Source organism: Moschus berezovskii, chromosome 6, assembly GCF_049115385.1.
Source record: "Moschus berezovskii isolate FMDL1 chromosome 6, NW_MosBer_1.0, whole genome shotgun sequence".
Lineage (NCBI taxonomy): Eukaryota > Metazoa > Chordata > Mammalia > Artiodactyla > Moschidae > Moschus > Moschus berezovskii.
Window position 1 is genome coordinate 102414616 of NC_142465.1, and position 14647 is coordinate 102429262.

A 14647-nucleotide genomic window follows, 5' to 3' on the forward strand; every position below is an offset into this window, starting at 1 on the left:
GGACACGACTGAAGCGACTTAGCAGCAGCAGCAGCAGCAGCATTCCTAGGAAATAAGTGACCATGGTTGCTGAGAAGAGAATGGTTTCAGGCTGAAAATATTTCCTGAGAGGCAGCAGTGGATGCCTAAATGAAGCGGGTCGTGTAGGCTTGAGTGGAAAATGGCAGACAGGATGTTAGTTGAACAAACACATACCAACCACAACTGCGTACCTGGTGCTAAAGGTAGAAAAACAAGCAAGATTTAGTCCAAGATCTCAGTACTTAATAGGATAGATAAGAATTATCTGCTAGTGATAACACAGTATGCTCTGTGTTTTACTAATAGCATGTCCAAAGTCCTTCGGACAAGCAGAAAACGGAATGGTTAATTATGCACCAGTAGAAGGGGTTCATAGGAAGGTTAAAGTAGAAAAGTGGTAGAGTCATCAGGAAGAATAGGGCCTGCTCAGAAATGGGGTGAACAACATTGAGGAAGGTGGCTGCACATGTGATGTTGGGTATCCGAAGGTTGTATGGGACAGGAGCGGGTGGTGAGACATGATGAAACTAAGTGTGCATAAAACACTTAGCCCCTTTAATTACAAGAAAGGATACTGTAGTTGTTGTTCAGTTCAGGTTTGGAGAGGAGAACACTGCAAATTTAAGAGATCTGTGTTGGCTTTTCTGCTCTCATGGTGTGGGCTGCTGGCTGAGCGGCGACTGAGAATAGGGAGAAGGGGTGATGGGAGGGATTGATGCTGCAAGGGTTTGACAACATTTGGAGGAGAGTGATGAGGAAGAGAAACAGGATGAAAGGATCCCATTTTTTAGCTCAAGTATCTGGGTGGATATTATTACCAAAACCCAATTTTGGATTACAGAGAGGAAACAAGAATTTGAAGCAGAGAAGGGAGAAAGAGAATGTGCTGTTTCTGAGTTTGAAAGTTTTGAGAGACATTCGAATAGAGATATGTAGGAAGCAGCTGGAAATATGGATCAAAAATTGAAGTGTGTGTGTGTGTATGTGTAATTTGAGTCATCAGCATGTAGAGACATGGAAGTAGTCAGCCTTCAGAGAGAGTATTTAGAGCCAGGAGATGGCCCAGGACTGTATCTTAGAGAACAGCCGCCATGTTCAGTTTGGGAAGAAAATGTTCTCATGTGTGCATGTGTTCTGAAGTCACGGTACAAAACAAACGAAAGTATTCTAGTATACTCCCAAATCTTGTAAATCAGTGCACTTATTCGTGCATTTTGGGGATTACATCTAACATGGTCATAATAAATTTACATAGTTGCCAAGGAAGGGAAAGTCATAGTAAACTGTCATGGTTTCATTTTGTATTCTTTGTTCTACTTCTGTCTCCAGTAATGAAGATAATAGAGAGTTGACCATATTAGTGATGTGTGATTTTTTTAAACAGCCTTTTTTGCCCTTAAAAAGTTCTGCTTTAAAGCCTCAATTAAAAAAAAAGTCTTGATAAATATAAAGAAACTTAAATCATATCAAGCACCTTTTCCGACCACAATGCTATAAGATTAGAAATCAACTACAAGAAAAAGCTACAAAAAACAAACATATGGAGGCTAAACAATATGCTACTGAACAACCAATGGATCATTGAAGAAGTCAGAGAAAAGTAAAAAGAACCCAGAGATAAGTGAAAATGAAAACACAGCGATCCAAAACCTATGCAATACAACAAAAGCAGCTCTAAGAAATGTATAGTGATGTAAGCTTATCTCAGGAAACAAAAAGTCTCAGATAGAAACCTTATGCCTAGAGAAAGTAGAACAAACAAAACCCAAAGTTAGTAGAAGGAAATAAATCATAAGGATCAGAGAGGAAATAAATGAAAGTGAAAGTCGATCAGTCATGTCCGACTCTTTGTGACCTCATGGGCTATACATATACAGTCCATGGCATTTTCTAGGCCAGAATACTGGAGTGGGTAGCCTTTCCCTTCTCCAGGGGATCGTCCTAACCCAGGGAGCGAACCAGGTCTCCCGCATTGCAGTCAGATTCTTTACCAGCTGAGCCACACAGGAAGCCCAATAAATGAAATAGAGGCTAAAAAAAAAAACATTAAAAAAGAGGAATGAAAGCTGGTTCTTTGAAAAGATAAACAGAATTGATAAACCTTTAGTTAGACTCACCCAGAAAACAAGGAAGCGAGTTCAAACCAATAAAATCAGAGGTGACAAAGGAGAAGTTACAACTGAAATAAGAAGATCACAAGAGACTAGTGTGAGCAACAGTATGCCACCAAAGCGGGCAACCTGGAAGAAATGGACCGATTCTTAGAAAGGTGTAATCTCCCAAGACTGAACCAGAAAGAAACAGAAATAAATCAATTACCAGTGCTAAAACTGAATCAGTAAAAACTCCCGACAAGCAAAAGTCTAGGACCAGGTAACTTCATAGGTGAGTTCTAACAAACATTTAGAGAAGAGTTAACACCTGTCCTGAAACTATTTCAGAAACTGCAGAGGAAGGAACACTTCTGAATTCATTCTCTGTGTCCACCACCAGCACCCTGATACCGAAACCAAAGATGTCACGCACAAAAATAGTTTTTGTGTAAATTATCACTGATGAACATGGATGCAAAAATCCTCAACAAAATACTAGCAGACTCCAGCAGTATATGAAAAGGTTCAGATACCATAATCAAGTAGGATTTATCCCAAGGATGCGAAGATTTTTCAGTATCTGCAGACATCATATCTACCATCTTCACAAACTGAAGAATAAAAACCATATGAGTGTCTCATATACAGAAGAAGCTTTTGATACAATTCAGCATCCATTTATGGTTAAAAAAATCTCTTCTGAAAGTAGGCATACAAAAAAGTTGAAAAATGAAGCGAATTCCCTAGCAGTCTGTGGTTAGGAATCTGCAATTCCATTTCAGGGGGCACAGGTTTGATACCTGGTCAAGAAATGTGGGATCCACCCCCAACATGCCACAGCACAACCAAAAAGAGGAGGGGTGTTGAAATTGGGCATAGAGGGGCCATACCTCAACATAATAAAGGCCATATATGACAACCCCCCGACATAACATTATAGTCAACAGTGAAAGGCTGAAAGCATGTCTTCTAAAATCAGGAATAAGACAAGAATGCCCAGTCTTGCCATTTTTATTCAACATAGTTTTGGAAATCCTAGCCACAGAAATCAAAGAAGAAAAATAAAAGGAATTCAAATAGGAAAATAAGTAAAACTGTCATTGTTTGCAGATGACATGACGTGATGCTATAGATAGAAAATCCTAAAGATGCTACTAGAAAACTACTAGAGCTCATCAATGAATTCAGTAAAGTTGCTGGATACAAAGTTAGTATACAGACCTAGGTTGCATTTCTATACTCTAACAACAGAATATCAGAAAGAGAAATTAAGGAAATAGTACCACTCACCATTGCATTAAAAAGAATAAAAGACCCAGGGATAAACCTACCTAAGGAGGGAGAAGAACTGTATTCTGAAAACTGTAAGATCCTGATGAAAGAAATCACACAGCAAAAATGGAAAGATATACCATGTTCTTGGATTGGAAGAATCAGTTTAGTTAAAATGAGCATACTACCCAAGACAATCTATAGATGCCATGCAATTCCTGTCAAATTACCAATGGCATTTTTCACCGAACTCGGACCAAAAAAAAAAAAATTAAATTTGTATAGAGACACAGAAGACCCAGAATAACCAAGACAATCTTGTGAAAGAAGAATGAAGCTGGAGGAATCGTACACCCTTACTTCAGACTATACCTCAAATTTACAGTAATCGAAACAGTAGGGCACAAAATATGTGCATCAATGGAATGGGGTAGAAAGCCCAGAAATAAACCCACACACTTATGGTCAATTATCTATGACCAAGGAGGCAAGAATATACAATGGAGAAAAGACAGTCTCTTCAATAAATGGTGCTGGGAAAACTAGACAGCTTCACGTAAAAGAATGAAATCAGAATGTTTTCTAACACCATATACAAAAATAACTCAAAATGGGTTAAAGAACTAAATGTAAGACTGAAAACAATAAAACTCCTAGAGGAAAACATAGGCAGAACACACTTAGACATAAATTGAGGCAATACTTTTTTGAAACCATCTTCTAGAGTAATGGAAAATAAAACCAAAAACAAACAAATGGGACCTAATTAAACTTTTAAGAGCTTCTGCACAGCAAAGGAAACCATAAACAAAATGAAAAGACAACCTACAGACTGGAGAAAATATTTGCAAATGATACTACAGATGGGATTAATTTCTAAAATATACAAACAGCTCATATAGCTTAATATCAAAAAAGCAACCCAATAAAAAAGTTGGTGTAAGACCTAAATAGACATTTCTCTAAAGAAGACCTACAGATGGCCAGCAGGTATATGGAAAGATGTTCATATTGCTAATCATTCAGTTCAGTTCAGTCGCTCAGTCGTGTCCGACTCTCCGCGACCCCATGAATCACAGCACGCCAGGCCTCCCTGTCCCTCACCAACTCCCGGAGTACACTCAAACTCATGTCCACAGAGTCAGTGATGCCATCCAGCCATCTCATTCTCTGTCATCCCCTTCTCCTCCCGCCCCCAACCTTTCCCACCATCACAGTCTTTTCCAGTGAGTCAACTCGCCACATGAGGTGGCCAAAGTATTGCAGTTTCAGCTTTAGCATCAGTCCCTCCAATGAACATCCAGGATTGATCTCCTTTAGAATGGACTGGTTGGATCTCCTTGCAGTATAAGGGGCTCTCAAGAGTCTTCTCCAACACCACAGTTCAAAAGCATCGATTCTTCGGCGATCAGCCTTCTTCACAGTCCAACTCTCACATCCATACATGACCACGGGAAAAACCATAGCCTTGACTAGACGGACCTTGGTTGGCAAAGTAATGTCTCTGCTTTTTAATATACTATCAAGGTTGGTCATAACTTTCCTTCCAAGGAGCAAGCGTCTTTTAATTTCATGGCTTCAATCAGCATCTGCAGTGATTGAAATGTAAATCAAAACAACGAGGTATCACCTCACACCAGTCAGGATGGACATCATTAAAGACTCTACAAATGATACCTGCTGGAGAGGGTGTGGAGAAAAGAGAACTCTCTGAACACTGTTGCTGAGAAAGTAAATTGTTATAGCCAGTATGGAGAACAGTATTGCCGTTCCTTAAAAAAACTAACCATATGATCCTGCAGTCCCACTCCTGGGCATATATCTGGAGAAAACTATAAACAGAAAAGATACATTCACCCTAATATTCCCTGTAGCACTGTTGACAATAGCCAAAACATGGAAGCAGCCTAAGTGCCCATCAACAGATGAGTGGATAAAGAAGATGTGATGCACATATATAATGCTTGTGCATGTATATGCATATACATACACTCAATGGAGTACTACGCAACCATGAAAAAGAATGAAATAATGCTATTTGCAGCACTGTGGATGGACCTAGGCATTATCATACTAAATGAAGTCAGAGAAAGACATATCATCTGATGTCATTTATATGTAGAATCTAAGGAAAATGATACAGATGAATCTATATGCAAAATAGAAACAGACTCACAGATGGAGAAAACAAACTTGGTTACCAGAGGCGAAAGCTGGGAGGGAGAGGATAAATTAGGAATTGGGGTTTAATGTGTAAATATGTAAAATAGATAAACCACAAGGACCTGCTGTATAGCACAGAGAACTAAATTCAGTATTCTGTAATAAACTATAAAAAAAAGAGTATGTAATATGTATAGCTGAATCCCTTTGCTGTACAGTCGAAACTAACACAACATTATAAATTAACTGTACTTCAGTTTTTTAAAATTCTGCTTTGAACTTGTCTTCACGTGTCATTGTGCTAGGTTTTTGGATTTTACCGACTAAATGAAATCTGATCGCTTCAAGGAAACTAGTCATTTTAATCCTCATGTTAAGTTTTTTTCTCTTTAAAAATGATCGTGCTATTACGTTATGTCACTTTAATTGTTCTTTGCTTCCCTAGGAGCTGATGCAACAGAATGGGATTGGTTATGTTTTAAATGCCAGCAATACCTGCCCTAAGCCTGACTTTATCCCCGAATCTCATTTCCTGCGAGTGCCTGTGAACGATAGCTTTTGTGAGAAAATTTTGCCGTGGTTGGACAAATCAGTGGATTTTATTGGTAAGTAGCTCAAGTGATATTACAAATCCTTTGGGTTATAGTCTCGTGCGTGAGTATACCGCTCCCTCCCCTTTTCTCTCATTAGAGGAAAGGAACCTACTTCACAGATTTCAAAAGTCTGAAAACAAACATGATGCTGCTTATCTCATTCAGTGGGCAGGTGACGTGTGTGTGCCGTGCTGTCCCTAAGGGACTGGCCTTGTGACATCTTAGCTAACTCGAACACTCCCAGGGTTAAGCCTCATGGGATCTGTGATTATGGATTTGCGAGTGTTTGAAAATGGGTTAAACTTTCTGGGATTAAACTTGCCACCCACTTCATCAGAGCCTATAGAAGACTTTTGGAAACTCTGGTGGCATTCCTTAACCTGTTTCTGCCTTGCTGCTGTGCTTTCCCCAGAGATCAGCCAAGTCCTGTGGAAACTAATCCCATTACATTTAAAGTTTTTATGTCACAAGATTCTTAAGCCTCTGTGTGCCAGCAGTTTCAAGTACTAATAGTATTGGGTCTAATGAAATTCCAACACACACACTCACATTCGTGTGGTCATTCCTTGGCGATGACTGACAGGGTCTGATCTGGACAGTACTTTGTTCCACTCACTGGGCCCGTCAGCCCTGGAACCTTCCCAGCTCCCAACTTCTGGCACTGCTGTGACATTTTTGGTGCCTTGCAATCAGGTCTGCTGGTAGGAAATCGATGACATTTACTTGAAATGTGGTTTTGGTGGAAAATGGCTAAACCACCAAGAGGGGTTCGTTGCTCCTGGGCAGCATGACTAGGTGTGACTTTTGATGTCCCTGTGAGGCATTTTCATTGGTTTTCCCCTAGTCATGAGCTGGAGCACCCTCATCCATAATTAAATACTCTTGAACTGGTTACTGAAAGTTTTTTTTTTTTTTTTTTAAAGAACCGATTCCTTTTAAACAATGTAACTATGTAGATTAAGCGCCTCACTCTATCCTTTCATCTGCAAGAGGAATCTTCTAGACAGTGCTTTTGGAACTTCGGGTAATTCTGAAACAGATCCCCCTTTTCTCAAGATTTCAGATTGCTGAGACTTCTCCTCTTTAATAGGCATGCATCCTGTGAAACACCAGAAGGTAAATGGCTTAGATAATTTGCATGAAAATCATCACAAACAAAACTCCTGTAATTAATTTTTCCCACCATTCTACTTCTAAGAAGTATTCAGCATATCATTCAGTTTTTGCCTCTTTGAAAGACGAGGGTTATAGTTAATGTTCCCATTAAATGTCACATTTATCTGGAGATAATTGGCTCTGATTTCAGCTAAAAGTACGGTTTCAGAGTCTAAATTCAGAAGAAAACCTGATTCTATTAAGTCATGACAGTGTCTAAGCTTTGGGAGGGTTGGTAGGAAAGAGAGAACTTTGCCTCCAGCTTACTTTTCTTCGACTTCATGGGAGCTATTGGCCACTTTTAATTCATACAAAAGGAACTTTATTATGTTCCAAGTTGGTGAGATACATACCCAAATATATATTGTAATTGTATATCTGAAGATATTTTTACTTACCAGTAGTTCAGTTGCTTGGCCCTATTTACTGTTAGGGTCACCACCCTTTACCCACCCAGACCATCCAGTGCAATACCTCCAGCCCACTGTGGAATTCAGCCAATCTTCACTAGAGGTGCCAATCTCCTCCAGGCCATTTAAAGCCTTGGTTAGTCATGGCAGAGAATATAAAGATGTACCCTCGTACCAGGACTTACTAACTTACAGGCTCATACTTTTTATTATTCAGATTAAATTTCAGTAAGTTCCTGGGTTTGTTGGAAAAGCTCAGGTTCGAGTGTTGCCTTTGCTTTTAGGAGAGGGAGGCAGAGGTGAGCACAGTTGCCTGTCTGTGCTTGGGACCCTGACCAGGCCCCCAGCCCAGCTGGCTGTTTGTACAGACTCCTGCCCCACTTCACCCACAGTAAACTCAGGGCTTTTGTAGGCAATACAGGGAGGTAATTCGGAGAAGGCAATGGCAAGCCACTCCAGTACTCCTGCCTAGAAAATCCCATGGATGGAGGAGCCTGGTAGGCTGCAGTCCGTGGGGTCGCTAAGGGTCGGATACGACTGAGCGACTTCACTTTCACTTTTCACTTTCACACGTTGGAGAAGGAAATGGCAACCCACTCCAGTGTTCTTGCCTGGAGAATCCCAGGGATGGGGGAGCCTGGTGGGCTTCCGTCTATGGGGTCGCTCAGAGTCGGACACGACTGAAGCGACTTAGCAGCAGCAGCAGGGAGGTAATTAAGAGGATGTACTTTGGAGCCAAACTGTATTTGAGTCCTGCCTCCCTTGGTTATCAGTTAAGTGATTCTGGGTGTTACTTAAAACTCTCTGTTCCTTAGTCTACTGATCTGATGACTGAAGACAATGTATTTATCTTATAAGGTACATTGTATATCTGTATATGCCTTATAAGGATTTGTATGGCTTAAAATAGATAATACATATAAACGCTTTGCATGGTGCCCGACTTGTAACTGACTCTTAATAAATAGTAGCTGAATTAAAAAATTATCTGAGAAGCCTTTTTCTGTTTTTTCTTAGAGGTATACTCTGTCACCTCCGTTATTACTTCCTCCATTTTCACCTTTGTAACTTCTCCCCTTCATCCCTTTCATTTGTTATCTTCTTTTTTTTAATTATTTCATTTTTCAGTTGAAGGGTAATTCCTTTATAGAACTGTGTAGGTTTCTGCCAGGTTTCTGATCAACATGAATCAGCCATAGGTCTATACATATGTCCCCTCCCTCTTGAACTTCCCCCCACCTCCTGTTTTTTAACCTAGAATTGATAAAAGAAAAAAATAGGCAAAATTGAAAAATACATTTATCTTTTTCTTATCCTTGGATTGTTGTAGTGTCAACCTGCTTTTAATTTCCAGTTTTCCCCATCCATGCCTTCTTATTGCCCCTATTCAGCACCTGCAGAGGCTACTTAAGTGTCTCGGGTCCTTCGCCCGAGTTTCCCAGACTCTCCAGCGGCTGCTCCCCACCTCTGAAGCTCCTGTTCAGTCCCTTCCCACCCAGCACGCACCAGGCAAGCCTCTTTTCTGAGCAGTGGTCCAGCCCCACTGTGGTCTTTGTTGAATGTTTCCCTTCTCTCCTCCATGTCTATGGGCATTCCTTCCTTTGCCTTAAGAGACTCAGTTTAGCACACAGTTCTGACAAGAAATGTATTCTAATGAACTCCACTTCAGTATAATCACTTCTTAATTAGATTTTTTAAACACATCATCCAAACAGTTGTAATTGTAAAAGCAGTAGACGTGCCACACAGAAAATTTGAAAAACAGAGAAAAGGAAACCTATGCCCTCAACATCCTAACACATCTGTTATCATCATCACTTTATTTCCTTCCAGCCTTTTGCAATTTTTTATGAAGATTACCTTTTAAAATATGTATCGGCCAGCCAGCCTGTGTATACAGGGTTTATACTGTGTGCTCAGTGTTCAGTACTTTGGGAGAGTGTTAGAGGCAAAACCCTTCTCGGCCCTTCGAGTCTGGTTCTGAGATAATTATTAAAAATGAGAGAATACTGTCAACATTAAAAAAATATTAAAAATATTTCAAGCCAGCCTATTTCCAGTAAGAAGTTGAAGCAGCTTACAGGAAGAGGTTGGGATCAGGAGGTAACACACATTCACCCATGTTACCGTTAAAATGGGATAGAAGATCAGGAACCAAGTAATACTTGGCTAGCAAAGGTACAGTAAAATCCAAATCACAGTTCCCTATTAAAATTGAGCTTTGAGCTTCTCAGTAGCCAAGGTTAAAAAGGAAGTACTAAGAGCAGTCTAGGCTAACTACTGACTAGTAAAGAGGGGGAAGAGCTGTGGAGGCCCAGGAAGTCGTGGACTTGGTGGACGTGAGTTTATATACCATTATGTTGTATCGTGTGTCCTTATTTCTTTGTTTCAATGTTGTCTTGTATTCCTTTGTTATTGTTTTATTGTGTTTGATTTCTCTATTTAAAGGGAAGCTGCTTAATTGTTCATATACTACCTCAAAGCCCTTCAGTGTTCTGTACATAACAAATAATACATCATGTACGTTAGATGTTTGTAATATGTATAACAGAGGTGGTGAGACTGGAGTAGCCTTGTATTATTCAGCTGCCAGAGCAGAGTCCCTGGGATACCTGTTAATTACAAGAATATTAACATAAGGCTTGGTAAACTTTTGATGGGCTTCCTTGTGGCTCAGAGGTTAAAGCGTCTGCCTCCAACACGGGAGACCCGGGTTCAATCCCTGGGTCGGGAAGACCCCCTGGAGAAGGAAATGGTAACCCACTCCAGTATTCTTGCCTGGAGAATCCCATGGACGGAGAAGCCTGGTAGGCTACAGTCCACGGGGTCGCAAAGAGTCGGACACGACTGAGCGACTGAAGGGAACGGAACGGAAACTTTTGATAGTTAATCAGTGAAAACAAGAATGAAAAGGGAAGTTGATGGCAGCTGGTAAGCACACAGGTGAACTGTTCAGAACTGAGGCAGTCATAGTACCAACTGACTGGGGTAACTCCATCCTTACCCACAAGAAAGCTTTTAAAGCTCATCTACAGTGAGAGGTGGCAGGACTGTGTGATCGAATTTCCCTGGTTCTTGGTTCTAACCGAGTCCTACCTTGTTATGGGCAATTAGCATGACACACTGTGACAGTATGATCTCAGGGAACAGGTCAAAGTTCCCTTGGTCCTCATTAAAGCGACCTACTAAACCTGATTCATGGTGCATACATGGTTTCTCCTTGAATTCAGCAAATAAAGTTCAGTGAGCCACTTTATGTCGTAGCAAACAGTCTCCTGGAGAAACATGGGGAAACTGATTTTCTTTGAGGAAGATGGGTTCTGTGAGTTGGCATCTAAAATTCTTGATCTGGCGTCGTTTTACATTGCGGTGTAGTGTCAGTGTGACTAGGTCTCTCCCCCTCCCCACCTCCCTGCCTTTTACACAGTTTGTCACATATGTTTAAATGAAAAAGAGGTGCTTTTAAAATTTAATCTCATAGATTTAAATCATTATGTCATACACCTAAAATACAACGTTATATGTCAGTTGTTTCTTAAAACTGGAAAAAGGTCTCTTATGTAATTAGCAAAAAGCTGAAGTGTCAGACAACGTGGGTAAACAAAATATTAGCTAAAATCTTAGGATTTTGGACGTTATTTTCTTTTATAATACTGTTCTGCATTTCTGAAGTTTTCTACACCAAGCAAGTAGAATCATGTGATCACAATCTATGATTTATACTCAGGGAGAGTAATTAAAATAATACATAATGTAAAAAATGCAGTGAAGTGTATTGAATGAGAGGCAACCTGGATTAGGGACAAATGGCTTATTAACACATGTGGGGACCTTCTCCATACTCTATGCAAATAGTGGGGAAATCGTGTTCCCCTACCTCCTTAATAGAGTATTGAAAGGAAAAACAGATAAGTATCAAGAGAAGGGCTTTACTTTTCTTCGGCAGGTGAAGGACATCATGTGAGTAAATGGAAACACGATTTCACTGCTGAACAAAGCTGTTGTTAGTGATCTTTTCTGAATTTGACTCCTACAGAGAAAGCAAAAGCCTCCAACGGATGTGTCCTCGTGCACTGCTTGGCAGGGATCTCCCGCTCTGCCACCATCGCCATCGCCTACATCATGAAGAGGATGGATATGTCCTTGGATGAAGCTTACAGGTGAGGACAGGAACACACCCTATGTGAGTGGCTTCTCCTTTGACCTGAATCACGAGGAGATATGAGAGTGGGTGACCACGATTATTTTAGTTAACACTCTTTACAGGTGACTTGATTTTTAAATGTTTCAAGGTTGGAGAAAAATGTATTTTTACAATTTAGCATTACTACCCTCCCATGTATCCAGTTCATCCTCAGCTGCTTTCTTAAGTTTGAAAAAAGTGAAAGTGTTAAATGCTCATTCGTGTCCAACTCTTTGTGATCCCATGGACTGTAGCCCGCCAGCATCCTCTGACCATGGGGTTCTTCAGGCAAGAATACTGGAGTGGGTTGCCATTCCCTTCTCCAGAGGATCTTCATGACCCAGGGATCAAACCTGGGTCTCCAGGCAGATTCTTTACCATCTGAGCCACCAGGGAAGCCCTGAGTTTTTTTAAGTTTAAGAAACAGCCAATCTAGAGATCTTTCCCTAGTTGGAGAAATACCATTTGTTCTAATTTACACATGAGAAAAAAATGTTCCAGAATACTCATTATAGAATTCCTACTGTGCTTCAGACTTTCTCTTGATTTCACTGAGGATAAAGTCCAGTATATGTAAGTATAAAACCAAATAATTGTCAAACTATTCACAATCTAAACTTACCCAGTTTAAAAAAAAAATTATTGAAGTATAATTGATTTACAGTGTTGGTAATTTCTGCTGTGTGGCAAAGTGATTCAGCTATGCAGGCACATATTCTATTTTATATTTTTTTCCTTTATGGTTTATCACAGGATATCGAATATAGTAGGACCTTGTTGTTTATCCAGCCTATATATAATAGTTGGCACCAGCTAATCCCAAGCTTCCAATCTTTCCCTCCCCCACTTCCCTCCCCCTTGGCAATCACAGGTTTGTTCTTATGTCTGTTTCTGTTTGGTAGATATGTTCATTTATGTTGTGTTTTAGATCCCACATAGAAGTGATAGCATATAGTATTTCTCTTTCTGGCCTCACTTAGTGTGATAGTCTCTAGGACCACCCGTGCTGCGCTGCTGGCATTATTTCATTCTTTCTCATGGCTGAGTGATGTCCGTGTGTGTACACACACATCCTCTTTATGCATTCCTCTGTTGGTGAGCATTTAGGTTGTTTCCATGTCTTGGCCATTGTGAATAGTGCTGCTGTGAACACTGGTGTGAATGTATTTTTTTAAATTATACTTTTGAGTATATGCCCAAGAGTGGGATTGCTGGATCATATGGCAACTCTAGTTTTAGTATTTTGAGGAACTTCTGTACTGTTTTCCATAGTGGCTGCACCAATTTACCTTCCCATCAACAGTGTAAGAAGGTTCCCTTTTCTCCATAACCTCTCCAACATGTATTATTTGTAGACTTTTCAGTGATGGCTATTCTGATTTGTGGGAGGTGATATCTCACTGTAGTTTTGATTTGCATGTCTCTAATTAGCAATGACAGACATCTTTTTCATGTCCCCATTGACCAATCTTTATGTCTTCTTTGGTGAAATATCTATTTGGGTCTTCTGCCCATTTTTTGACTGGGTTGTTTGTGTATTTTAGAAATTAAGCCCTTGTCAGTCACATAATTTGCAAATATTTTCTCTCATTTCTTGGTTGTCTTTTTGTTTTATGGTTTCCTTTGCTATGCAAAAGCTCCTAAGATTGATTGGTCCCATTTGTTTACTTTGGTTTTTATTTCTATTACCTTGGGAGACGGTCTTAAGAAAACATCGGTACGATTTATGTCAGAGGATGTTTTGCCTATGTTTTCTTTTAGTTTTATGGTGTCATGTCTTAATATTTAAGTCTTTAAGCCATTTTGAGTTTATTTTTTATGTATGATGTGAGGGTGTGTTCTAACACCTCATTGATCTGCATGTGGCCATCCATAGACTTGCCCAGATTTTGCAGTGTATAATTTTGACTGGGTTGCCCCAATCTCATTCTCCAGACAGAAGGCAGCCAGTGACAGAAGCACCAAGGACTGGGGTTGTGTTGAGGGACATAGGAAGCAGAGCCCTCTGTGTGTCTTGTTGGATAGAGATGGATAGTCTCCATGTGATAATGGATCAATAAGTATACGCACACAGAACCAGACCTGTTGTAGCAATAGGATTTTTTTTCTCAAATTGGAAAATTTGGAACAAAGAAATGAGCTACTTGAACAGTTCTCACTGGAGGAAGGAAGTGGGGAGGCAGGTCCTCCCCTCTGGCTTGGCCCCCTAAGGTCCTCCTGAACCCCACACAAACCAGCAGGAAAGGCACCCTCATATCCTCATAGGAGGTCTTAGCATGAAGACCCTGTATTTACACTTGTCACAGTTGAGCCAGTTATTTCTGGCTTTGTTAATTTGCTTTCAGTTCAGTTCAGTTCAGTCGCGTCCGACTCTTTGCGACCCCATGAATCACAGCACGCCAGGCCTCCCTGTCCATCACCAACTCCCGGAGTTCACTCACACTCATGTCCATCGAGTCGGTGATGCCATCCAGCCATCTCATTCTTGGTCGTCCCCTTCTCCTCCCGCCCCCAAGGTTACCTATTTCTAAGGAGTTTGAGTTTTCTCTTTCTTTCCTTATTCAAATTCTTAGGGTAGTTTCACTCCTTCATCTTCTGAGGCATGTCCATGAGAGTCAGGGGCCACTAAAGAACGTATCTACTATTTCTTTTTTTTTTTTTCCAAATATATAAATTTTATTTTTTCAGTGTTTATTTTTTTGGAGGCTGGTTACTTTACAGTATTGTATTGGTTTTGCCATGTATCTACTATTTCTG

The 14647-nt window shown here is 40.3% G+C and overlaps 1 protein-coding gene across 4 annotated transcripts in view; it reads left to right on the forward strand.

Annotated features, from left to right (window-relative positions):
- DUSP16 (dual specificity phosphatase 16) overlaps window positions 1-14647 on the forward strand; it is a 96416-nt gene that overhangs the window by 75356 nt on the left and 6413 nt on the right. For all 4 annotated transcript variants that reach the window (XM_055395419.2, XM_088837314.1, XM_088837313.1 and 1 more), the window contains exons 6-7: window positions 5995-6154; window positions 11744-11867. In XM_055395419.2, the coding sequence (XP_055251394.2) occupies window positions 5995-6154; window positions 11744-11867 (284 nt within the window). The remainder of the gene's footprint in view (window positions 1-5994; window positions 6155-11743; window positions 11868-14647) is intronic.